Here is a 26,533-nt window from a genome sequence, read left to right as displayed (position 1 = left end):
ATTTTCTTCTAGAAAGGAAAATTCAAAAATAGCAGCTACCTATTGATAATAAGTTCTTACTACAAATGTGTTTTGTTTCTGTCTTAGGATCTAGGTAAAATATCTTCATCCATGCTGATTAGAAAGTCAATTTACATAGTTCTGAATAATTTTATGTTAGGTAATTGAAACAAAGCTCTCAGCTAACCATCTCTGTTCTCTACCAAAGGACTGATTTTATTATTTTCTTTCCATTCAGCATAAAGGTCCAAATTCTCTTTGCAGTCAAATTTCCTCATTTAAAAAAAAAAAAAAAAAAAAAAAAAGCCTAAAACAAAACCAACCAAACAGACAAATTTGGTTACAAGAAAATAGCAATGTTATATAACAGTTTTTCACAAAACTTAGTTGAATCTCAGAGCTGGGTTTAGCTGTTAAAACATCTTTCCTTAGGGCTGGAGAAATAGCTCAGTGGTTAAGAGCACTTGCTGCTCTTGCAGAGGCCCTAAGCTCAGTTCTCAGAACCACATGACAGCTCACAATGGTCTGTAGCTCCAGTTTCAAGGAATGAAATACCCTCTTCTGGTTTCTGTGTTTGCCAGGCATGCACAGAGTACACATACATACATACAAGCACAATACTCCTACACATAAAAATAAAGTCTTTTCCTAGTCAGTTTTTGACAGGCTCAAATTAAAACAAAAGAACAGTTTCCAACCCTAAATACAACACGAGGCTTCTTTGCGATTCCTACACCCCCCATACACACACTAAAGTACCAAAATCAAGTTAACTTGATGTTGTCATCTGATGGTCAGTTCTGTGGCCTGCAGACTGGCCGATATCTGCAGTCCAGATAGCATTTGCTTCCCTCTTACTGGTAGTAGGCTTTTATCCCTCCTTTATCCATGGTTCAAATGCTGCTTCCTGGGGAAGCTTCCTGGACTGTGTAAACACAGCTCTACCTTCTGCTGTGAGTCTGCAACGCTCTCAACAGACCCATTATGGCTGCAGAACAGCGCAAGTGGCAGGAGGTGGGAAGAATGATTTACGATACTTTCCCTCCTGCCACATTTCCAACCAGTGTCCTTTATTTTACAGGGCAAGTCAGATTAGATAATTACCCAGATAAAGAGGGACATGTAAGAAAAGAGACAAAATTGGAGCTTCGAAAGGAGACATGTGACCAGAGGCAGATGAAGGGACCTCTGGGATTCCCCTTCTATGGAAAGAGGACTCTGGATCTCCTCCCATACAGTATACAATGCAAAGCCCTTTTCATGAATGCTTTCCTCAAATGGGCATCATTGCTCTTGGAGTTTGATTGGCTTTTGTAGACACTGGTGGGTGGCAGATTGGAGATGGGTGACACTGTGATAAAAAGCTCCCTTCTTTGTTTTCCTCTGCAGATAATGAGTTCCTGAGGGCAGGCACCTTCTCATTTACCTCCTGACACCTGCTGTGGGAGCCCTCAAAACATGGTGCAGAAATGATGAATAAGTGAATGAAGGAATTTGCAAGGAGAAAAAGAAAGGGCCGAGGAGACAAGTTGTGAACTCGGGAGCTCAGACCTGACTAGAAGAGCAGAGGCAAATCAATGAGGGCAGGAGGGGGTAATGAAGATGAGGGATAGCTTCAAGGGTCAAGGATGCCAGGGCTCCTAGCTAAGCAGATATGGGGAATGAAGGAGCAGGTGATGGTGTTGGGGTCTCTTCCCTGCATGCCCGAGAGAGGAGCGACAGACCCTGGAAAAGAGCCTAGAGAAAGGGTGGGGCAGGAGGGAATAATGAATTTGGCAGATTTGGACTTCCAAGTGCTAGGGAGCTAGCCATGCATCCTAGGCAAGGAAAAGGTAGCATTTGTAGCCAAATAATAACAAAGGCACTAGCACCAGAAAGACAGGTGCTGGCCGAGGGTATGCATGAAGCTGGATTCTGGATGACACATCTACTCACATGTGGCCTGGGCTCCAATCTGCAGCCCTCTCTCTTTCATCTCCATCATCACCCCATGCCCTCATTGACCAGGCTCTGCCACCAAGAACAAGAACACCAGGGGCCAAAGTGGTAAAGTAGGTTTGGGGAGAGACATTGCAACCCTTGAGTGAACAGCTCACTCTTAAAAAACAAACAGGACATTGGACACGGTGGGCAATGTGTTTCCTGCCCCAAACACATTCTGGAACAGGAAACTTCTCGAACCGTTCACAGCCTACCAAGGCTGAAGAAGAAGCAAACAACAAGATCCATTCTTCCACCTCACTCCCACCTCAGCTTCCTCACCTGCTTGTGTAGCCAGCCCCTCACCACCACCGGGACATTGAGGTTCCTCCGAATGGCCTGGTCCCTCTTCCCAAAGCTGTGCACTTTACTGCTGGATTTGATGATCTAGGAAAAGCAGACCTCAGTTCTAGCAGCAGGGACTTAGAAGGACACACATATGCTTGTATGTAAGGAGGGCCATTGGCAGTCTCTGCCACGCTCTCTAAGTGGCAGCAGCCTTCTATCAGTGCATAGCCTTGGCTGTAGCATCCTTCCCAGTCAAACAGCAAGCCCCAGACACAGCAGAGATTAGTTAAGGCTTTTCCACAAATGTTAAGAGCTGCTGCTACAGCATCCCGGAATGAAGTCACTCTTCAGTCCTTGGCTTTGTCAGTTTCCAATACTTGGTCCCCCAATCTGGTTAACCTGTCTAAGTCAGTGGTCCTACTGTTGGAGTATAGAAACCTCTGGGCATTTCCCTTCCTCAGGCCTGTCTGTCACTGCCACTTGCTAGGATCTAACACTAAGCACATGTGAACAGGAGTTGCCTTATGAGCACACATCAGGACATTAAAGAATGCATTCAAGGAATTAGAAAGCAGCCTTTGTCTGTCAGCAAACACCTATTTCCTTGGACAAGGGCCACCACCTCTCTTGGCCTTCACTTCCTGATCTGTAGTTGGGGGAGGCATTTCTTATGGGTCCACCCCACAGAACTGTGATAAACAAAAGAACTTCTGATTACAACGGGGCTTGGGAAAAACCTAAAAAAGAAATGAGGAACCAGTGACCAGGAGCTCACCTTGGGTCCAGGCTTGGCCTCCAGGGTGGATGTGGTCCCAGCCGTGGATGTCTCGCTGACCATGCTGGACGGTCTTTGGTTTCTCTCTTGCTTCGACATATGTGAGTGTGGCCTGCAGGGAAGCGTAGGGGAATCAAGTTGCAGAGTGGGAAGCCTAGGCTGTGATCTGTTGCAGGTTGGAGCTGGTTGCTTAGAACAACTCGGGTCCCAATTTTTGGAGGCCGCCTGATCCCAGATTGTAGACAGAAGACCACAATATCCACCTGTCCCTGTGCTTCAGGGCATCAAGAAGATGACAGACAGACACACCGCCACAACCAGACATTGCAGAAAAGGGTGCACACCACGCTATCTGTGGTCCTAAGGAACCCACACTCATTCTTCTACTAGGATGTGCCTGGCAACTGCTCTAGGCACACAAGGCTCTTCACAGAAGGAGGGAGCCACCATATCCTCCACATACACCTCCACTTCCCAACTCCCAAGAGAAGCTGTTTATAAATAGTAACAAGAAATCACTTGTGCACACGTCCACACCCCCAGACATACACAGAGGATGCTTACATAAACGCCAGTGGGGCTTGCCTCCCAAAATAGACTACTCAACAAAGAATCCTATTCTGGGAACACACCATTTGCCCCAAAATAGAGCCACTGGAGATATTAACCCCCTGTGCCATGCCTGGATAGCAGGAAGCCCTGAAGTATATGTCAGGCCACAGTAAGGATCACTAGTGCTTCCCCCATCAGCAGCCCAGCCTAAAAGGCTCTGGGAGGGCCAGAGCTCGGAGTACTCTGCTGAAGAGATGTGGGAGAATAGGCTTCTCACCTGCCTTCCGCGGAGCCCATATCTGTACCAGTCTTTCCCATACAGCAGTGTCAATGCCTTCACCCAAGCTCAATACCTATCCTCGAACAGCATGATGCATGACAACAAGACCCTGCTAGTTCCACAATCTGTGTAGGCTGTCCCTGAGCAGAGGGCAGACATCACGACGTTCCTCGGCTGCATTTTGTCTACTGCTCCAATAGGCAGCAGGATTCAGGCAGATGATCAGCAGGTAGACTACAATACATGGAGTTCTCCGGCTTCAAGAGTGGAGAAAAAAAAAATCACTTCAGAGGACTTAGCCAGGACTCTGAAAAGTTAGAGCTGGATAATCCAGGCCATCTGAAGTTGAAATTAAAGTGCTCAGAATGTCTTCTATCACTTACTTTTTCGGGTGTGTCTATAAGAGTCTTCACCTAGAGAGTCCATGCTCCCTTCAGGTACCAGCATTGCTCACAGGACAGGGATCTTTGTAGTACCCTGAGCCACAGCACCAATACTGCCCCAGGAGGGGACTTCTCTGCAGAAGTTATGTGGCTGCTACGCTTCCCACTGTAGCAGGCAGGCATCAGCTTCCCAACGGGCCAGCCCCGTGAGGTGCTTGGCAATGTGCTACCCACCAGGCAGAAAGCTGGCTGACTCCTTATCAGCCAGGCTCATCCAGAATCCCTGCCCCCGGCTTCCATCCCAGCCAAATGTTGTTACTGTTCCCTGCTCGGATGGAGAATGTCACCAGGCTCAGCCTTTCCCTTGGCAGCAAGGTCTTGGCTTTGGGGTGGGAAAAGGCTCTGTGAAGCTGCCTTGTCCTACCTCTACCTCTGAGCAGAAGTACAGTCATCCCCCAGGACCCAGTTCTGCCCAGCTCTCCAGGGAGAGGTACAATGAAGAAGAACTCTTGGGTTGCCTATTAGGGTAGTTGTGCCTCTCCACTAAAACCTAAGACACAACCGGTGGGTGAGACAAGATAAAGGGCGCTTGCCTCCAAGTCTGAGGACCTGAGTTCCATTGCTGGAACCTACATGGTAAAAGAGAGAACTGATTTCCACTAGCTGTCTACTGACCTACACACACACACTCGAACACACACATATACCCACACCTACATACTTCCATACATATACACAAACACATACAAATAAATTCAACACATAGGAGTCAGTCTCACAAAGGTTCATCTGTGATTTTATCAAGCTCAACTGGCCTTCCTTTGAGAAGCATATCATATTTAAGAAAATACAAGAAAAAGTTGAATGAAGGGGGATCCCCCATAGTCCTGATACTCAAGAGGAAAAAATCTTTAACATTTATTCATGCCTGTCCTTTCTGCTATGCCTCCTTTGATTTTGTGGCACGTTTTAATATAAACATTTTTTCCTATCATTTTTAAATTACCCAAATCACCTTAAATAAACACAACCTTTTTTTTACTAACAGCTCCCTCAAGCCTTCTTTACAGGACAATGAGAAAGACTGTCTGGATTTGTACTGGTCCAGGAAACCCAGAATGTGTGAGCATTCTGCTATTTCTTCGCCATCCTAATTTTACCCCTTGCCATAGGCACTAGCTGGCTGGGAGTTCTCTCAGCCGATAGTGTGAGAGGAAAGACAACTCGGCCACAGGTTACGGTGAGAATAGAGGACAGAGCTCCTGCTGAAGGAGACAGCTATAGAGAGCTTTTTGTTTGAAGAAAGATTGGCTGTAGCCACAACACTGATATCGGAGAGAGGAGGTGGGAGGCAGGGGAAGAAAGGAAAACGCCACATCTGCCCTGGGGATGTAACTGTGTCATCTCTACCGTCATGGCAGAAACAGATCCCCATTCAAGCAACAGCCTTCAGTGCTGTATGCAGGCCCCACACTGCTCTCTGAAAGAACATGACACACACACACACACACACACACACACACACACACACACACACACAGTCTACCTAACCAAGAAACAAGGCCGCCTTCAGAGGATATTCACTAGATCTCCGCACCATGGGTCACACTGAATGATGACTTTGGAAACGACGACAGATTATTAACTAGAATTACAGTCAGTAGCCCATTTCATATCAAAAATAGATATGAGAAAGTATCAAAACAATTTTCTCAGTTGGATGAAAAATTGGCACTCACAAAAGCCTCCGGAGCAGTTTAACTCCATTGATTTGAGCAGCAGGAGCATCCATGATAAGCCAGGAAACCCAAATTAGTGAACAGGGCATCGTTCAACAAAGGGCATTCTGGTCCGTTTGTTTGAGGTCGGCTCATTGGACAGGCACATTCCCCACTGAAGAGCGTGGGTAGACACAATGATCTGTCTTCAAGTCCTCAGCCTGAATGTACCCCATTAATAAGTTTCACCCAAGAAATGTCCCCAGAAGACATATAGTTGCCCCATCAGCATGCCTTCAGGCACACTGCATCCTACAGAGGAGACCACAGAACCTGCATGCTCAGACTCTTAGTTTCCTTACATAAAATCTATTTACCATAAGCCTGCCTGCTGGGTTTCTGTGCTGTCTGGATTCCCAGTACAGTGGGATGGCTGAAACAAAGACCTCCCTTTCCTTCACTTAAGCTACATGAATGCAGATTATTTTGCTGCAGGGGTGTGGGCTGAAGTTCAAAACAGTGTGCTAGACTTTTTGCTCAACTGCCTCCAGTCAGAACCAAACAAAAGAAATGAAGACCAGACAAAAATCAGCTGAGGGGAAGCCCCATTTAAAAATGGCTGGGTTCTATCTTGACCTTAGTCAAGAGTAGCTTTCCATGCCTCAAGACAAAGTGTGCATAATCCGACAGGCAGAGCAAGAAACTATAAACTATTTACCCTGAGCACTGGCATACCATTGCAGGACCCTTCCCTTCTGCAAGTCACAACAGACAGGTCAACCAAGCTGTGTGGGCCAGCTGCACAGAGTTCGGCAAGCAGAGGGGCTCGGTGGTGCTTCCCAAACAGCTTAGTGTCAGGGGCTTTCCCTGCATTCTCCCAGCCATGCAGTCAGGTTGTCAGTCTGATCAGCCTAGATTTGTAGATGAGAGCACCAAGCCCCTGATCAATGACTTGCCTAAGACAGCAGCAATACCCTAAAACCCAGGCTTACTCTGAAGTCTGAGGCAGGGGAATTGAAAGTTCAAAGCTATAGCGTGAGCTCATGGCAAGCCCAGAGAACTTGGTGAGATTCCATCTTAAAAACAAAAAGGAGAAAGAGCTTGGAGGTAGCTCGGTGGTAAAGTGTTCCCCTGGCATGCGTGAAGACCTGGGTTCAGTCGCTAGTGCTGCAAAAACTTAAAATAAGTTGAAAACAACAAACTGGATGGAATCTGCCACAGAGAGATCCCAAATGCCCAAGTCCCAAGGTCTGTGAGATGTAGACCTTGGCTCTATCAGCCCCGAGACCAAACCAAGGGGACCTGTGATGGCGAAAAAAGCAAGAGCCAAGATGACTGGATTTTAGCTGAGATCTGAAGTGTTTTGACTCTTTCACAAATAAGCTCTCTGGGCCTCGGTTTCTATTTTGTTATAAAATGGGGGTGAAAACCACCTCTCTCTTCACAAGGCAGCTTGTGCATTAGAACGACTTTCTGAGAACCAGGAAGCACTGCAGGAACAGCACCATCCCTGAGTCACCACCAGAGACCCCAGAACCTGAGTTCCATTTACAGCTTATTTTTACTACCAAGCCACTTCTCTCCTGAAAGCTCAAGATGCAAACAATTCAGATCACAGTGGTTTCTTAGCAACGTCTTACCTGCGACTTTTTTTAGTCATGGTATAAAAACTATGGCAGGTTTCCCTTCTAGTGGTCAAGGCAATGGCAGGAAGGCAGAAGGTTATGGATAAACAGACCTCTGCTACTTATTGGGCTGGGGATAAGGCTGGATGGGACTGTCCTTGCCTAGTGTGGACAAGACCAGCAGTTGTATTCCCAGTATTTAAAAACAAACAAACAAAACTCATATGTTATTCTATGAATATCTGGATAAATGGACCCCCAACTTCAGGCTCTGTCCTCAAGGATTCCAAAGACATGAAAACTCAGCTGACTGATGGCTATGAATGGAAGACTAAAACACAAGCACACATTTAAGGAGCTCAATGTACAATGAAGAAAGGAGAGAGAAAAAGAGAGAAAGAATGAATTAGTTGTTGTCCCAAATAGGCAGGAACACCTTCATAACCTTCTTCCCAAAGAAAGAGACACAGACAGGCTGCCAACGCTTACTGTCAACTTCCAGCACCCTGGGGGAGGCTGTCTGACATCGGATTTCAATGCAGCGACTGCAGCCTCATTCCACCACAGCTCACTACGCGCTTTCCACATCCCCCTCAATTCCTTAAACACAGGCTGGAAAGGAGCCCAAACAGCACCCCCTCACCTGGCATGAAGACAGCCCAAACAGTTGTGCCCACAACCCTTAGTGAGAGCATTGTCCCGAACTTGGCATCAGAATCCCCATGCTGGACTGCCTTGGCCTAGTTACTCTTACTCTCTCTGCCTCCATGACTATCTGTGCAGGATGAGAGCCAGACATGGACCTCTGAGATGCCCCCATTCTAATCTGCCCCTTGCCAGCCTTTACCTCCTCTTCCTGCCTGATCTACCAAACAGCCACCGTTCTCAGCAGACTACAACATTTGTTAAATAGCAATCAGAGCAATTCCCAGCCTGGGGGAGGCAAAAGAAAGGAACAAGAGAAGTCACAGGGAGAAACAAGACTTCTGTTTTCCAGCAACAGCTTCCCTTCCACACAGCAAAGCCACCACGACTCAAATTTGGCCTGCAGAGAAGAGCCGGAGACGTGTGTGTCATGTGGCAATGACTTGCATTCCCAATGCCGATGCCCTCCGAAACATCCACACCAAAAACAGCCACTCAGGCCTGAGTAAACTAAGGGTCCCATCCCTGCACCTCCCCTTACCTGTGACTGTCACAAATGCTGCCTGAAAAACCAAAGCGGAAAACCAGTCAAGTTTCTGCATCTGCTTGCCAGGTGTTTGCATTTCTCATCTTTTCTGCTGCCATGGCAACAAAATGCAACAGGCAAAGCTAGACCAAGACTACCAGCCACTGGTGGCAACATATGAGGCTCTCAGAGCCCAGAACCCCAAGGATGAACACACGGTGGCCTCCTTCCGAAGCAGAAATGCCCTCTCCCCAAGCTCACTTGTTCTTATCTCTGGCTGCCAGCTTTTACCAACATGTAGCTACAGGATGAGCAGGAGGCAGCATCACCTAGCAGCAGGAGATTCCCACCTAAGCCCACAATCTGCAGCAGCCTCAGGAGAGTGTTGCCTTAAAACCTGTAAAATAAAGGCTCGTTTGCAAAGAGGCCAAAGTTCAGTAAGAGACCGCCTACCTTCAGCAAGCTCAGATCTCTTTTAGAGCTCTCTCCAAACACCACTCACAACACCAGCAATTCCAACCAGTGTTTTCTTCCCAAATACACAAACGAGAAAATGGGAAGACAGATGAAACTCACGGGGCATAGGGAAGGGAAGGGCAAGTTAAGGGTCCCCTTGGGGAGGAGCCTCCAAAAGAGCCCACATGCCTTGCAGATGGTTGCTCAGCACAAGTGGGCTTCTGAACTTCCAAAGCAAGTGCACTCTCTATCAACCCAGGCCCCACCTCCACATGAGACGCTCTGCAGAATCTGGGGATTGGTGTACACTGCCAGTCAGCTGCCGTCATTGCTCAGGAATGCTTCTCTCCTCTTCCCCAAAGCTGTAAAGGCACCTTAGCGCTGAGAAGAAAGCAGGGGCCTGTGCTTGAGGATCAGATATGGAAATTGCATTCCTGAACCTTCCAAATCGCTTGTATGCAGGTAGACCAGTTAGCTCCTGTGATGGTTAGCTTTAATTGTCAACTTGACACAACCTAGAATCACTTATAAGCAGAGTCTAGAGGAGGAGTTGTCTACATTGAATTACCCTGTGGGCATGTCTACTGGGGACTGTCTTAATTAAGTCAATTGATATAGAAAGACCCAGCCCACAGTGGGCAGCACCATCGTCTAGGCATGAGGTTCTGAACTATATTAAGAGTGGCGAAATCAAGCTGAGCACAAGCAAGTGAGCAAACAATCATGTGCACATTAATTTATCTCCTCGTGACCGTATATGCTGTGACTAGCTGTTTTGTTTTTAAGATTTATTTATCTATTACATACACAGTGTTCTGCCTGCACGCCAGAAGAAGGCACCAGATCTCATTAGAGATGGTTGTGAGCCACCATGTGGTTGCTGGGAATTGAACTCGGGACCTTTGGAAGAGCAGCCAGTGCTCTTAACCTCTGAGCCATCTCTCCAGCCCCGTGAGTAGCTGTTTGACTTGACTTCCCTGCAATAACAGACTGTAACCTGGAATTGTAAGCTGACACAAACCCCTTTCCCCACTAAGTTGCTTTTTTGTCAGGATATTTAACCACAGCAACAGAAATAAAACTAGGACAGCCACAAAGGGCCAAACACCTGCTGATAATTGAAGACAATCAGTGAGCATCAGGAAGAAGCTTCAGAAGAGCAGCACATATGATCTGGTCATGAGCAATGAGGCCCTATACCACAGATTAGAGAACACTTCCTACAGAAGAGAGAGCGGAGGAAGCTTGGTGTCTTTGAAACAAGCCTAAAGTTACGACTAGTTAGAATCTCTATGGAACAGCAACCGCAGCTCACTCGGCACATTGAGTACAGGCAGTGACTATGGTTTTCTCCCTGAAGATCACTGAAGTAAGCAAGGGTCTGCTCCCTCTCCTCTAAACCCCAGCTTTGGGTTCCTACTTGATGCCCCTAGAGGTTATGTACAATTGTAGGAAGAAAGTAGGATGGAAATTAAGTCAATTTAGCATATGAAAGAAAGGCTGGAAGCCCTCTCCACCTAGGTTGCCATGTAAAGGAGCATGCAGAGAAAAATGTGGGCTACACCACTGACCCAAAGCCCACCGTACTGGATACATAGTCCTGGTCCTCTGTACGGCATCTGCCATTGAGCCTTTGACCCCCACCCCTACCTCACCCCCAGCTCTGACCTGTTTCCACCCTTAGAAAACCTTAGAAAAGCTTCTCTCCCTTAGTAAATTCCATTATTATCCACGACCTCTGTCCAAATCCTTGTTCAGGGATAAGAATCTGGGAATTCCTGCAGGTGCCCTCTGCACCCAATCTCACCTCTAACTCCTTCCCACCAGGGAAGAGTCTAGTCAGAGCACACTGAAGTGCAATTCCCTTTTTCAGGAGAAAGGGAATTTTAGGAGGCCATGATGATACTGCCACAGCTCATCCTGTAGCGTCTCTTCCCGCCCACATCCTCTGACCAGGCATGTGAAAGCTGAGAAAGAAATCTCTTCTCACTTTGAATCAACCAATCCACTCCAGGCCCCTCCACCTGACCACAAAACAAACGAACGAACAAACAAAAACCAGCAAATTATGTTTTGAGCGAATGTCTTCAAGCTCTCAAAATCTACCTGAGTATGGAGAACATAAACAGCAACAAAATACTCACTCCTCCTGAAGAATGAATTCACTGTTTTCTGAAGAAAACTGTCCAGTCACAGGATGCCTGAATGTTGTGGTCTTCTGGTTGTGGCTAGAGAGACAGAGATGAGAAGTCAAACAAATGAAGGGACAAGGACACAGTATCCCTAGGGACCCTGGCCATCAAGTGTTCCTTAGAGAAGGAGGAACATGGCTGGGCTGGAGCTCAAACTCACACAGATTTCCCTGCCTCTGACTCCTAAATGTCCAACTGGTTTTGTTTTCCGAAACAGGGTCTAGCTGTGTATCTTTGGCTGCCCTGGAACTTCTGTGTAGACTAGACTGACCTCAAACTCTGGACAGTCCTCCTATCTCTGCCTTGTGTATAGTGGGGTTACAGTCATGTGTTACCATGCCAAGGAAAATACAGTATCTTAAACACAGGCCACAAAGTTCCAATACACTGAAACAGTAAAGGGAGGGTTAAAAACCCTTTCCGATAGTACAAGCTGACACAAGAATGAAGGGAAAACAGGCAACACTTTCAATAGCTTTTCTACACTATGCCAGAGAAAAAAATCCTAAGAATTAACCACCCACCCTGCAAATCCTATCTTCTTAAAATTCTTCCCAACGCTACCGAATGTCTTCAGTTCACTGAAGGGATAATAAACGTATGGGCATGTCTCTGCAACACGACCTGCATGGTTCCAACACCCAGACGCTTCTATCACGCTTTTGAAGTCAGGAGGGACTGCTTCCATGCCAGGCTGACAGACTCGGCCCACGAGTAGGTGTTTTGTGTGCTGACAAAGACTGCCTGGCACTTCAAAAGACGCGGAGCTGGCTCTGAAGGCTGCTGGCTTGTTTCACAAATAAATGAATCTCCTTTCTCAAAAGAGCATGTTATGGATTGAAAAGGAATTTCCCAAGTACTAAATCATAGTTGTTTTCAAATGTTTATAAAATTTAGAAACAACCAGTAGCATCATTGTATATCTGGAAATCTCTTTCCAAGGTAGCTCGGGATTTTTTGGTTTTTTGAGAATTTTTGATATTACATTTGTCTGTGAGTGAGTGAGTGGGTCGGAACACTTGTGTCAGGGCACACATGTGGAGGTCAGAGGGCAACTTTTGAGAGTCAGTTCTCTCCTACCATGTGGTAGGATTGAACTACTTCTCCTACCATGTCCTAGAGATTGAACTCAGGTCATCCAGAGTGGCAAGTGCCCTTACCTGATGAGCCCAAGTTGGCAATGATTTTTCTTCATATGTAAATAGGTTGCTTTTTTCAGTTTTTATATTTAAAGTTAACTTTTTTTTTTTAAACCTCTAAGTCAACATATAAAGTAAAAGTTTCCACTGTGGTTTTTATACCACATACAGCTCAAACAGAAGAGACATTTTCATTCGGATGTTTTCAACTGAATTATTAAATAACAAACAGTCTGACATATGGACAAAATCTTTTTCATACAACTTGCCTGTGTGTGAGGCACCGCTATGGGTTCAGGGGTTCAGGTGAACAAAAGCATGCCTACTCCCCAACCCACGGTGCTTCTGTTTAGACTCATGCTTTTCTAAGACTGGATATTTTCGGGGTCCCCTCCCATTATAACCAATAGCTTTGAGCATAGATTTTCCCCTTGCCCCATCTCAACTTACTTCATCTAGTTAACATCACCAAAGTAAAATTCCTAAATCAAAGGGCACAGCCCCTTTTTAAAAGCTCTTAACACAGGCAGCGAAGAGACTCTTTTTGCTGTCACAGCCAATAGATTATCTCAGTTTAGTGACGTTCACCCCTAAATGAGCACTGCCTCTCTGGAGATTAGTGTTTCTAAATCAGCATAGCACAAGGGTTAAAAAGACAATCACTAAAAGCTCAAGATTTCCCTCACTCTGTCCTCGTGCCTGAAGTGACCTTAGCACTGGTAGCTAGATCGGCCCTGGTGCTAACAAACCTTCAGTTCAAGCTGCTTGCTACTTGATCCAGCCCCAGAGAACCACCCCTATCAAGCCTTCACTCATCCCAGCACAGCTGGCCTCTCCATTCCTGTTCCTACCCTTGGGCCGGTCCACAGGATCCTATGATCTCATCCGGCAGGCAGCAGCCCAGGCTTCCCAAAAAAGCAGCACCTGCTTCGGACAGCCTTGCAGCACATTCAAGGGTTGGGCCTTGTTTGCAACTAACTTTTTTTTTTTTACAGTCATCTCCAAAAAACCGGAGAATGCCAAACTCTAGGTCAGTCTCATTTTCAGTCTGGAGGGGAAAATGTCCTGATCACAAGAGAACAGCTAAGCAGTAACACCACTCACATCTAGAACCTCTGAGGCGTTTTAGTGTCTACAAAACATTTTCTCACACATCTCAGCTATCAACACATCAGTCAGTTCCACATTTTGTAAACGAGAAAACTGGGCTGAGAAGGTGAGGGGTGTGTAGCAACAACTCTGGATTCTGGTTTCCTTAAAAAACACAGAAATATTGTAAGAATGTGCTTTCTTTTTAATCACAGGTGTAGGGATGTGGGGGCTGCTTTGGACTGTCAAAACTGACTACGTATGAGTTGCCCTGTGCCCTAGCAAAGGCAAGGTTTTGCCAGCTGCAGATGGTTTTTGCAATTGTGTGAAGTTTGGCATTCTGGTAACTTTTCAGCGGGTATATAAATGCTCGCAACCCCACCAACCCCCAGCATGCAAGGTGGGGTCAGAGGTTGTTGGTCATTCAGGTGGGTGTGTTGTGGTTTATTAGCAGTTGTGCTCAAAGAAAAAAACGAAGAAAGAAATCAGATTCAGGGATCTCTCCCCCCCCCATCCTTGTTTCTCTCCTATCTAATGATAGGAGTGAAACCAGAGGGATAAAAGGTGGAAAAAATAAGAACCCACAAAGTAGCAAAGACCAGCTACAAGCAAAGAAGAAACAAGAAGAAAAAAAATTAGATTTAAAAATCTCTAACTCTCTCTCTTCCCCTTCTATCCTTCTTTCTCTCCTATCTACTGATGGGGTGAAATGGGGGAGGGAGGTAAAATAAAAGGTGGGAAAAAGAAGAACCCACAAAGACCAGCTGCAGGGGTGTGTCCAAGACAACTTCAGGGAAAAGTGTGAGACGGGGCACGAATCTAGGTTCTGTCTGTAAGTTTCATGCCCTCTACACGATCACCTGCTGGCCCCCTTCCCTTAGGAAGCAGGGACTGGCAGCTTCCTGACCATGGTTAGAAAGCCCTGGGGGGCAGGGCATCAGAAACACAGTACCACCTTCATCTACCACCTCATCTCCCTTGTGCTCAGGGCCAAAGTTCTGAAGGGCACTTGTATGGCAATCAGTCTACTCCAAGCAGCCTCTGGTCCTACCATAAGACCAGCTGATGGACCCTGCAGTACACAAGATCACAGGGCAAATCTCTTATGTGCCTGGAAGAGATTCAGCAGCCAGTGACCACCTTTTCTACACACGGTATCAACCCCAAGGGCAACCACAGTGCTCCCCACCCCCAACTCATGTCATCCATCATAAATAAACCCAGAGTCCCAGGCTCATGCGCCCTGAGCTACAAGGTGCTGGTGTTGAATTTAAAGGTGCGAACACTCTAACATCAGAAGGAAGATGAGTTACGCTGACAAAAGACAGCTGTCGCCTGATCACACATGAAGCAGCTCCCCACACTCCCTTCCCTAATACCCATGCTGCCCTCAATGCCAACGCCACCAGCCTCAGCATCAGCCCTTCCGGTTTCCAACTGTTCACGTTCATCAATTCCTGCCCAACACTCAGATAACCGAAGATGTCAGAGGCACAGGCCATGGTATTTCCATGATACATATAAGAAAAACAAGGCTCGATATTATGAGATAGTATCAGAATTAAAAAAAAAAAAAAGTTAGATCCATTGAGAGAGGAGACAAAGCCACAGGGATGGATGAATCCTAAATACTAGGCTCTTGAAGTTTCATCACTTTTGATTGAATGTGCCCCGCGTGCTCCTGGCAGACCTCAGCACTCTGTACAAAAGGAGATGAGTAAGGTCCCTGGGCTACGCCATTCAACCTAATACTGGTAGGGCAAGTTACGTGTTGTCACCTGGCCATTAAGGAGAAAAGTGAGACCCACAGGAGGTAGACAACTTGTCTACAGACACAGTCAACTGAGGTGCTCTCTACACTGCTCCAGGGCCACCACTGCCTAACAAAGGCTCCTGTTAAATCAGCTTGGAGACTGCAAGTCCTCTCGTGCTTCACTCCTTGTGGCCCTCCTTGTGGCCCTCCACTTCAGTGTGTTTCCTGATTCTAAACAGTCGCATGTCCCATCATCCTGACTCAAGAAATATTTTGCTGGCCTGTACCGACACATCCCAGAAATACCTGTTCTGAAACCTGACTTCCCACCTTTGTTCCTCCACAGGGCAGATGTGGCCATCTGCGAGCCAGGTGGCTGGTGTCAAGGGAACAGAAACTCTCCTCACACAGGAGTTTCTGCTTCGCCTTTAGGCTACCGCGAAAGCTATCTGCTAAGCGATTTAAAACACGATCTCCCCCGCACCCCCCTCCGTCCAGCTCTTCCTCCGAGACTCAGACCTGGAGAGTTCAGGCAAGCATGGAGGGAAGGTGGCAGGGAAGAGTGAAAACCCATGTAAATACGCACGCCTTCACAAAAGCCCTGGGCAGGGAAGGGCCTCCGCTGGCTCCACAGAAGGCTGGCAGAAAACAGAGGAGCCTTGATAGCAGAATACCGAGGACCATGGAGAACCAGAGAACGCAGCTCGGGAGAGCTCACCTTCACCACAACACATGGGGCTGGTCAGAATGCCAGGGCCTGATAGTTCCTTGCAAAGTTGTGGGAAGGTGAATTTTTCATCCACAGAATGGGCATAGCCAGGGTGGTGGTGCACGCCCAGAACTCAGGAGGCAGATATAGAAGGATTCCTGAGTTTGAGGCCAGCTTGGTCTGCACAGTCAGTTCTGGGGCAGCCAGGCCTACACAGAAAAAAACATGTCTAGACCCTGCCCCCCCACCCCCAAAAAAAGAATGAGCAGCAGCTTTGTTAAACATAAAAGGTACAATTACTTATTTAGTAAATTTATTTTTTATTTTTTTTATTTATCTTTTACATGCAAGGAGCTCTGGAAAGCTGTGCAAGATGCCTAATGGCATTGGTATGTGGCATGTGACAGATGTGCTGTCAGCACTAGGTCTTATCTGGTCCCAGCTATAAACAGCTTAAAATGTAAGGAAAGTATGTGGCCAAAGTCAGGAGAGGGCCTCATCAAGCATGCAGCACAGAGCCTGTCAGTCCCCTGTCCCCAACCTTCTAACCCTTCCTTCCACAACACTGTAGAACAGTCACCCTAAGGCTAAGGCCAACTTCAGCATCGCCTCCAGGCTTCTTAAGGCACATTTTATCTTTGTCCTCTGTCTCAACAGAACTAAGGATTGTGGGTCACATAGAAGTACTGCATTAAATGCTCAAAACGGAAACTCCAGGAACTGAGAAGATATTGCCTTAACTATGTCAGTGCTCACCTGGGCTACTCAACAGAGAGGTGGTAACAAGCGGAGGAACTCAGCTCAGTTGGCAGAGCGCTTGCCTGGCAAGCACAGGGCTGGGGGGCTGGAGGAGGCTGTCTCAAAAAGCAAGCAGTCTCTTCACATCGCCTCAGTGTTTCCTGAGCTCCTTAGGAAATGAGCTCCTAAGCTCATTTTACTTAACACTTCTACTAATTTATTCACTTAGCAGAAAGTGTCACCATAATGTGGCAGAATGGTCTTCCAAGTTTGCAGAGTTTAAAGACGCCAAGGTTGACAACAGCTCTCTACCCACAGTCACTCCTCTGACAGCCCTTCTTCCTGGAGCCTGGGAATCCGGCCGGATGAGCCAGCTGTCCCATCTTGTCCCCAAGGGGAAGATCCACTCAGCTAACCTATCTCTTCCAACACGTGGCCTGAGAACCAGGCAGCCCCAGAACCAGAGCTTTGGAGCTGGGGCTGGGTTCAAACTAAAGCACTCCTCCTCACCCCTCTAAGCCTTGGTTCCATCATTACAGGTGGGATTTTAAAACGTTCCCATGAAATTTAGAGAGGGGAAAAAATAAAGGGGCACTTACGCTTAGCATACAGAAGGTGCTCAACGCTTGTTTAACCTGACTGAGCCTTGATTATGGCAACCATAGACAGATATCTAAATTTTAACAAAAGGAGAATAAGCATTCATTGCCCCAAAGCAAGCACTTTTCCAGAACAGTGTCCTCAAATACTGGAGTCATTCTCTGTTCCTTTCTCTACCTTGATTTCCACTTGTGTTATACACGTGAGCTCTACTGGCTTCTCAACATTCACCCACATTCACCCGCATTCACTCGCATTCACCTGCCTTCACCCGCAGCTTCCCACCACCTCCATCTGCTCGCCTCTGGCCCACATATCGTTCCGCCCCACGCCCATGCTAGGGATTGAACCCAGGGGCCTGGGAACACGAGGCAAGTGCTCTGTCACAACACTGTATCTCCAGCCCTCTTTTTACTTTCCACTTGGAGATGGGGTCTCACTAAGTTGCCTTGCACTCACTTTGTGACCCAGGCAGACTTTGTACTTGTGATCCTCCTGCCTCAGCTTCCCAAGTAGCTGGGATTAAAACCTTGCAATAACCAGGCCCATCTTTGCCTCCTGGTTAGACTCTGCAACAGCTCGGAAGCACATGCTTCGCTTCCATCTCAGCTCCTGTGACATCACCGGAAGCTCTCATGGGTCTTTTAAGATAAGCGAGATCACGACAGCCTCCTGCGTTAAACACTAAAAGCACTACACCATGCGGAGTGAAAATAAGCTCCTTGCCTTGGCTTACAAAACCCTAGAAGATGGGCTAGGGCTGGGCTAGGGCTACAGCTCAGCTGGCACAGTGCTTGCCCTGCACACACACAAAGCCCTGGGTTCCACCTCCAGTACCACATAAACTGGCATTGTGGCACACACTAGGTGGAACAGAGAGGGTCAGAGCTCAAGATCATCCTCAGCTACCAAGTGAGCTCCAGGCTAGCCTGGGCTACATGGGACTGTCTCAAAACAAACCGAACCTTAGATGCCATGACCCCTGCCTAGCAGCAGCCTCTTCAAAATACCCTTCTGTCCCCGCCCACCTCATTTCCTGAACACACCAGGCCTTTCCTGCTTGGCACCCTCTGTCCTCGAAGTTTGCACGCTCCTTGCCTGTGTCCATGGTGCTAGCACCTTGTCCTTTCGACCTGGGCAGGGCTGTCACCACCTTGCCCTTCCCACTGTCACTTCACACCACAGCAGCCAATTTTAGTTGCTAACAACTGTAATGTTTCTCACTTATGTGCACATGCAATTACCGGCAATTTTTTTGAGTAGCACACAGATTTGGCCTGTCTTTTTATTCATTCATTCATTCATTCATTCATTCATTCATTCATTCATTCATTTATCTATTTATCTATTTATTTATATATTTATCTATCTATCTATTTATTTATTTATTTATTATTATTATTATTTTTTTTTTAACTACTGTATCAGTCAATAGCGGTGTCTGGCAAACCATTAGGTGCTCAGAAATATTTCTTGACTCAATGAATGAGAAAAAAGTAAAATAAAAACTAAACAAACAAAAAACTAAGGGGATTCTGATCTTCAAGTGAGCCTTCACATGAGCTGGCTGAGCCTGCAGAAACCAGAACTCAGGTAACAGAGACAAGAACCTAACAGTCACTGGCCATCAAGACATGGCTCCTTCTCCTGGCAGGAACAAGAGACTCACACGCCAGGGGCCTCTTGAGGCCTGCTGTGAGGGTTAATGCCCTCAGTGCAGAAAGGAATGAATCCAATGCCTGAGAGGACACTGACGAGTGGTTAAGGGCACACAGGGTGGGAGTGGGAGTATAACCACACGTCACCGCTGTCTGTCTCCCTTCTACGAACTAGACAGAATGCGGGGATAAGCTCATGGCTCAGGGAAAGACATGAAGGCTCTTGCATTGTTCTCTGCTCCCTCCACTAGTACTTATCCTCTGGTCTTCCCTACCTGCCAATCCTCATTTCCTTGGTGGGGATGGGGGAAGAACGGGTCGCACACTCCTATATTTCTGGTGTTTTGCCAAGAGCATGGGAGAAGGAGGCTCACGAGGAAGGCACCAGACCTGTTACCTTAACAGCTGGGGAATGAACAACAGCTACCTCCAGCAAGAGGCTGTGTATAAAGCCCCAGAGACCAGTGAGTGGGTCGGGGCTCCCAGGCTCTGACAAAGGATCCTATGCCAGTGCTGGAAGCACTCATGATCCCTGGAGAGCCAGAAATACAGCAGTGCCAGGCTACTAGTACCCACACTACCCACATCTGGCTCACGCCCATCCCAAACTTGTCAGCAACTTGAGTCCTGGCAAACCCGGGCCAGTGCCTGGGGGGTGCTCGGGTACTGTCTTCAGAGAGTGGAGTCTGAGAAGGTCGCACCGTGACTGCCCGCCTTGGAAAGAGGTATCTCTGCCCTTCTTGTGCTTCCCTGCATAGAGCAGACTGATGACTTCCAGCGTCATCTAGAAAGTTCTCACACACACACAGGTTATAGGTTTTCAGACACGCTCAGTGGCCACTCTATTTTAAAATCTCTCTCCAGAGCAAGCAACCTGGCTAGCCGAAGCCAGCCTGCATCCCAGATCCCACAAGAGGCCCGCATACCTAGAATTCCACCTGCTGAATAGGGAGTTTTAATTTTGGCTTCCTGTGATCATGAATGAAAAGATTAAAGGCAAACTCCTACTAGAATGAGAAAATCAAATGCGGACAGCCCTTCCCCTTTTGGAAGGCAGCTTTCAGAGAAACAAGGTAATAGGAGCCGGTATCAGCCTTGTTAGCAGTCACTCCTCAACCTCTCTGAGCTCCGGTTTCCTCCTCCTGGGCCCCCCATCCACAGGCCACCCAGGAGGATCAGATTGGACATAGGCTGGGAGTCCACACCATAGCTCTGCCCCATGCATGCATAACCTTGAATGAGTGGTTAAGTGTGGGCTTATCTGTAGCTGGAAGAGATAATCTACTCTGCAAGGTTATGAGAAGGCTGTAATGCCAGGGCCCAGGAAACACTTCCTCATTTGGGACCTGCTGGGATTTTCCTTTGCTAGCTTTAGAACTGCTCTTGAGGTGTCCTGTCTTGCTCTGCGTTGCAACAGGACAAGCCTGCAAAGATAGAGACTCAAGCATCTGCTCTCCTCCCTTTGCGCTAAGGCACAGACAAGCCCCAGATTACTGTTAACATCTATTTAGAGAACTCAACTGCCAAGCAAAGTGGTTTCAGATCAGCAGGCACTGTCCCTCAGCCACACCCTCGTCCCTCAGAGGGTCTGTCTCCACGGTGCAGAAAGTACAGGTCAAAAAAATCCACCTCCCCACCAGACTGGGCTCAGCCAGGGACACAGAGCTACAGGAGTACTGAAATTACAGGGGAGACATTTTCAGTGCCAAAACTTCTCTAGGCCAGTGCTTCGGCAGTCACTTGAGAAGACAGGGCTGGGTGTTACAAGACTCTCACAGGCAGTGAGGACATCTTAGATGACTGAGAAGCTTCTTAAACTCCTACCATCCACCCAAACTCAGACTGAAGTTCAATGACACTACAGGTAATTGGAAACACAGAGGACCTTCCCCTCCTGCCTGCCAAGAGGATACTGTTCAGAAAAACGCAAAGGAGTTCAGGACTCTTTTGTCCTACTTTTTCCTAATTAAATGGCATTCTTGCTAAGCAATGGCACTCCTGGTCATCTGAAACTTCAGGAAACAAAATATATGCCACACACTGAATCCTCACAGACACATACGGGACTCACCTGTTCTCTTCGTGCAGACAGGCCCGCACTCGCTTTCAGCCCCATGTTCAGAGCTGTGTCTTTCCTTGTGGGAGTCTGATGAAATCTGCCCTCAGCTCAGGGCAGAAGAGAGGTAGGCTCCCAGCTGCCTGCTTGCTCTCTCTCGCTCTCTTTCTCAATTTCAGTTCTCCACAGCTACTCCCAGGTGTTACAATCCAGCAGCCACGCTGTTCCTGCTCATTCATTCTCCTTCCTCCCTACACCCCAAGCAAAATCAGGCGCCAGGCAGGAACACAGCTCCTGCTCTGAGTCACCACCCCCTGTGGCCAAAGGGAATGAGGATGCCTGACCGTACACAGCCAGACAGGCGCTAAAGGCAGTAGGGTCCAGTGTGTTGTTCCTGGGGCCTGTGAGGTTAGCTCCCTCTAGCCTCTGGACATAGCCTAACGCCTATCTCTAAAGTCAGAAAGAACTGTCCAGTTAATTTCTTCCATTCTGCACTGGGCTAAAATCAGCCCTAAAATCAAGCCTATTTTGAGAAACGCTGTTGCCATGTCCATCTACCTGCCTGGTAAAGCTCCAGAGTTCTTCCAGAACTGCTGGGATTGGCTAAGGTTCTTTCAGGACAAATCTTAACCAGGAAGCTTTCACTCCCCAAAGAAGTAGGAGACAGAAAGGGAAACTGACACTGTGGTCACAGAGCAACGGTGGCTTTTTCATTGTAACCTACATAGATCTACAGATCACCCGGTGGGTGACAGAGCTCCAGGAGGTTGAAGGGGAGAGAAAGTTGCAAACTCAGTGGTGTCCTAGGGTTTGCCGAGGTGCCGGCGCACAGTAGGAGCTCGAGAAATATATACTGAGAAAAAGTAAAGGGGATTTTGTCCTTAGCCTCTTCAGTATGGAGGTTTTCTAAAATTTGTACCTGTTACCATTTTCGAAGCTTTGGTACAGAAACCTGGGCTGTTGTTGTTTTGTTATTGTTTGTTTTAAGTTTTAAAGGCCTTCCAAGTTGTAAAAAAGAATGGGAGTCTGCCACAGCAAAATGAAAGAATAAGTGATAGATAGCTCTTACTAGGAAGTGTGAGATCCTACGGAAACTTCAGTTCCCCAAGCTCCAAAAGGCAGTCCAGATATCCAGAAAGGGGCTCAGCCTGGACTACAGGAGGACGTCTGGAGGTAAGATAAGAGCCAGCCTTCTTCAAGAACTCGTGAAGCCGGTTCCCTCAACCAAGAGGAGTCGCTTCCTTTCTTTCTGCAGAAGGGACAAATGGCTACCAAAGTGCATGCTGGCCTCCAGGCTCCCTCAACATCACCTCCCACCTCCCACTCTAACTCTCTCCAGCTCAAGGTCTTCCTTCCCGCCAGCTTCGTATTCTCCTTATAACCCTGCTATTTCGACTATGTCCGCCTCTCACCTCTCTCCCTCCCCCTGCTTCTCTCACTATGTTTTCTCTATTCTCTATCCCTTGCTATTTATTCTCCCTTCCCTCACAGATAGCCCTGGACTTGCTCTGTTCTGGACTCTTCCAAATGCCTCTGGCTGTTCACTCTCTTTCATATAATATAAATCTTCCCTATAATCATACCATGGGGCAGTCATGGAGTCAGTTTATACATGTAGTTTATATAGTTTATACAGTAGCCACCACAGGCTACTACGGCCTGTGGTGGAAAAGAATTTCTTTTTTGAGGGGGCCACAGTGGCTAGCCCCAGCACCATCCACATCCAGGCAGTACTAACTGGACTAAGCAGGTTATCCAAACAAATAACAAGACATTAAGTTGGGAGGGGACATATTAGAAGGAATACAAAGGGAGTTCAAAGGCAGAAATAGGAAGTAGATACAGTCATATTTTATTGTAAACATGTATGAAAGTTTCAAAACGAAAGAAAAAAATACTAAAAAAAAAAAAGTGATCAGGAGCCATTCTCAAAATTGCCTTCCGTGACGAAATGTTTTAACTACAAAAGAGATCATAATTAATCACAAACCAATTGCTATAAAGACCACATTGGGCTTACAGGCACAGACCCCACATAGTTAATGCTACTTATTTGGTCCTACTGTGTGTTTCGCACTATGTGTACTTTGGGAATAAACAATGATTACTGCATAATCTGCCTCATGATACAGGTACTCACATCCAACAGGACAGCAGATGTGGTCATGTGTGCCACGCACCCAGGTTGGAGCAGACGCCCAATGCAAGTGCGAAACATGACTACATCTAGAACTCAGGCTGTAAGGGCAACAACCTTCGAAGGTAGACGCTGTCTCCACTCAACAAAGAAATCAGAGCTGAAAGCAGCCCGCATGACCAAAAGTCAAACCCAAACTACTACAAAGTGGGGGCTTAGTATTTCTGCTCACACTTCAGGCAAAGGCGACCTCTGGCCCCAGTGGGCCAAATGCCAAGGAGCCAGGGGAGGAACAGGAAGTGGGCTGAGCTTAGTCACTGGGTATCTAGGCTTAACCCTCCATCACCAGCAACACCCTAAAGAGATCAGTGACAGGTATGTGAGAGTTAGAAGGGCCACAGAAACTGCGCCCCACTCTGCCCAATAACCCCGCCTCCCTGGCCTGTTGCCCTTCTGCCAGATCAGTCGTGCTGAACTGCAGGTTTCTTCCGCTGTCTCTCCTCCTCCATATCTCAGCACTCCATATTCCCCCAACTCCTGCCAGATTAACTGCCCACCAGCTCCAGTCACTTTGTCTTTCCTGACCCTGAGCGTGACTACTGCGGTCATCTTCCCCACTGGATTCCAGGCAACCTTCAAGTCTTTTTGTCTCCTGAGTGGAACTTTTTGGTTACCGTAGGCCCCTCAGGCTCGTGAAAGCTTAGACTAGAACAGCATACTTCTCAACTCTCTCTCTCTCTTTTTTTTTTTTTTAAGATTTACTTATTATTTATACAGCATTCTGTCTGCATTTGTGCCTGCAGGCAAGAAGAGGGCATCAGATCTCATTATAGATGGTTATGAGCCACCATATTATTGCTGGGAATTGAACTCAGGACCTTTGGATGAACAGCCAGTGCTCTTAACCTCTGAGCCATCTCCCCAGCCCCACTTCCCAACTCTTACTTGCTTTTCAAAACTAACTCAAGAACTGCATATTCCACAAGGATATGAACCAAAAACCAGCTCCTTTTTCTGCCTCCAACCCAGTGTTCAATTACGGTGGCAAATTCCTGTGCCAGATAGATCCTTGCATCATCACTGCTGTTTGCATTTATGGAATTCTTACACACTTAAAAATTTAGGTAGCCAGTAAGGTAGCTCAGCAGGTAAAGGCTCTCACCACTGAGGCTGACTACCTGAGTCTAATCCCTAAAGACCTACACACACACACACACACACACACACACACACACAGACATACACATACAAATATATATGTATAAACACAATACTATATTCTCCAAGTTGCTTTGCTTTACGTAACTTTTAACTTTACAATTTACATAACCGAAATATAAACAGACATACATATATGTGTGTATATAGACATACACACAATACTAAACATGTTCTCCAAGTTGCTTTATACTCCACACAACACAGACTCCTCCATGCCCACAGCAAGGATGTACATAGCACCCGCCTCCATATATAGCTCCCAGGGCCCTCAGCACCCCTTATACAGAGATGACCCTGGAACCCATCCCATATGCCAACCTACCCAGACACATAGCAGGCATTACAAACTGATGACTATGAACTGGTACGTCCCTAAGACAAGTTTTATTTGAATTCCGATGAGGTTAAAAATCCAGTGGAATTTTAAAAGCCAAAAATTTCGTGTGTGTGTGTGTGTGTGTGTGTGTGGTGGTGGTGGTGGTGGTGGTGGTGTTTTTAATCCAGTCCACCTATTGCAAGGCTGGGAAGTAGCCCCACCTTTCAGCCCTCTGTGGCCACTGTGGTCGTCACCACATACTCTGTTCCCAGGGCTCTGGGAGCCCATCTGTCATCACATGTACACTCCCAGTTTTTTCACACTAACTTCTTCATATCCGTAGCGCACCCAGAATGTGGGAAACAAAAGACTAGGCTATGGTATGAGCATTTCAGAAACAAACTGGAGTGCACAGACACACGAGCCAGAGCTGCTCTGCAAGCCCTCTGAACCTGCCACACAAGGCTGTTGCCTATAAGGCTCACAAACCTGCAAAGCTCACAATAGAGCCTTTGGAAATAATCTAATCATGTTTTAATTAAGTTTACACTTCTCATATCGGGCCAACTTTATAGCTGTCCTTGGCCATGTGCCTTGGGCCTCAGGCTGGATGCGCCTGCCAGGGAGCAGGGTCCACCTTGTACCTGCACTTTCCTTTAGGAGGCTTTCCTTTAAAAAACGTGTTTTGAAGAATCTTGCATGACAGTAAGAACCAAAGAAAGATGGCAAAAGTTGGCTAGAAATTTTCCTTCTTATCAAACAGTAAATAACTTATACACACCTGTTGTATCTTGGAAGAATCTTTTAGTGGCTAATGGGAACCTGTCCCAATGGGAACACCTCCCTGCCTGGGCTACAACACAACGATATCCAGATCACCAGGCTCTTCCCCTGGTGGAACACCCAGCATCATCCCTCAGGAACCCAAGAAGAGGTTTAGTGGATGACACTGTTGAGAGACCCCAAAAGTGACCTCAGACAGCAGGCAGGGGCTCTAAGGGCAGACAAGCATCTCTGAGACCAGGTACTCCCTAGGAAAGACTACCCACTTTCTCTAACACTGAATACAGACAGCATTTAGACCCAGGCCAGAGCGTGTAGCCCTTTACAGCTTGGTCCCAGATCCAGAAAGCCACAGAAAAAGTTGCCGATGTCTAATGTGCATTCAGGAAGAATCTTAAAAGACTCTTTCTAGGTGACAAGATCTGAGAGATGCTGTCCCCAGCAATGACTATGAAACCAGCATATTCACTTCATTTCATTCATCTGAAAGCCACCTAGTTTCTAAGCCCGTAGTGTCCCTCACCTGAGCAGTGAGTAACAGAGAGGAGGGAGCATGGCACAGCTCAAACCGGTACTCCACCAAAGACAAACCACAGGAAAACTTTTTAGATTTTCACAAATGCTCTTAGTCAAGAGTAGCAAATTTCCCATTTATTAAGTCAAATTGGGAAGACTCATTTTCTTAGTAGGGTAACTCCTGTTTTCCAGAAATCATAATGTTCAGAGTTTAGAGGGCCAGGGAGATGGCCAAGTGGGTAAACATACTCCTGGAATCCACAGGGTTGGGGGAAAAACTGACTCCTGAAAACAGTTCTCTGGTATCCATACACACGCCTGGCATAGCAAGCTCGCGCGCGCGCGCGCGCGCACACACACACACACACACACACACACACACACACACACACACACAC

The 26,533-nt window shown here is 47.1% G+C and overlaps 1 protein-coding gene across 8 annotated transcripts in view; it reads right to left on the bottom strand.

Annotated features, from left to right (window-relative positions):
* Plekha7 (pleckstrin homology domain containing A7) overlaps positions 1 to 26,533 on the bottom strand; it is a 189,307-nt gene that overhangs the window by 57,323 nt on the left and 105,451 nt on the right. For all 8 annotated transcript variants that reach the window (XM_055627349.1, XM_055627342.1, XM_055627343.1 and 5 more), the window contains 3 exons: positions 11,373 to 11,456; positions 3,044 to 3,155; positions 2,263 to 2,367 (listed from right to left, as the gene is read on the bottom strand). In XM_055627349.1, the coding sequence (XP_055483324.1) occupies positions 2,263 to 2,367; positions 3,044 to 3,155; positions 11,373 to 11,456 (301 nt within the window). The remainder of the gene's footprint in view (positions 1 to 2,262; positions 2,368 to 3,043; positions 3,156 to 11,372; positions 11,457 to 26,533) is intronic.

Source organism: Psammomys obesus, unplaced genomic scaffold, assembly GCF_907164565.1.
Source record: "Psammomys obesus unplaced genomic scaffold, mPsaObe1.curated_primary_1811, whole genome shotgun sequence".
Lineage (NCBI taxonomy): Eukaryota > Metazoa > Chordata > Mammalia > Rodentia > Muridae > Psammomys > Psammomys obesus.
Note: the sequence above shows the minus strand (reverse complement) of the source record. Positions and strands in the feature narration are given on the sequence as shown.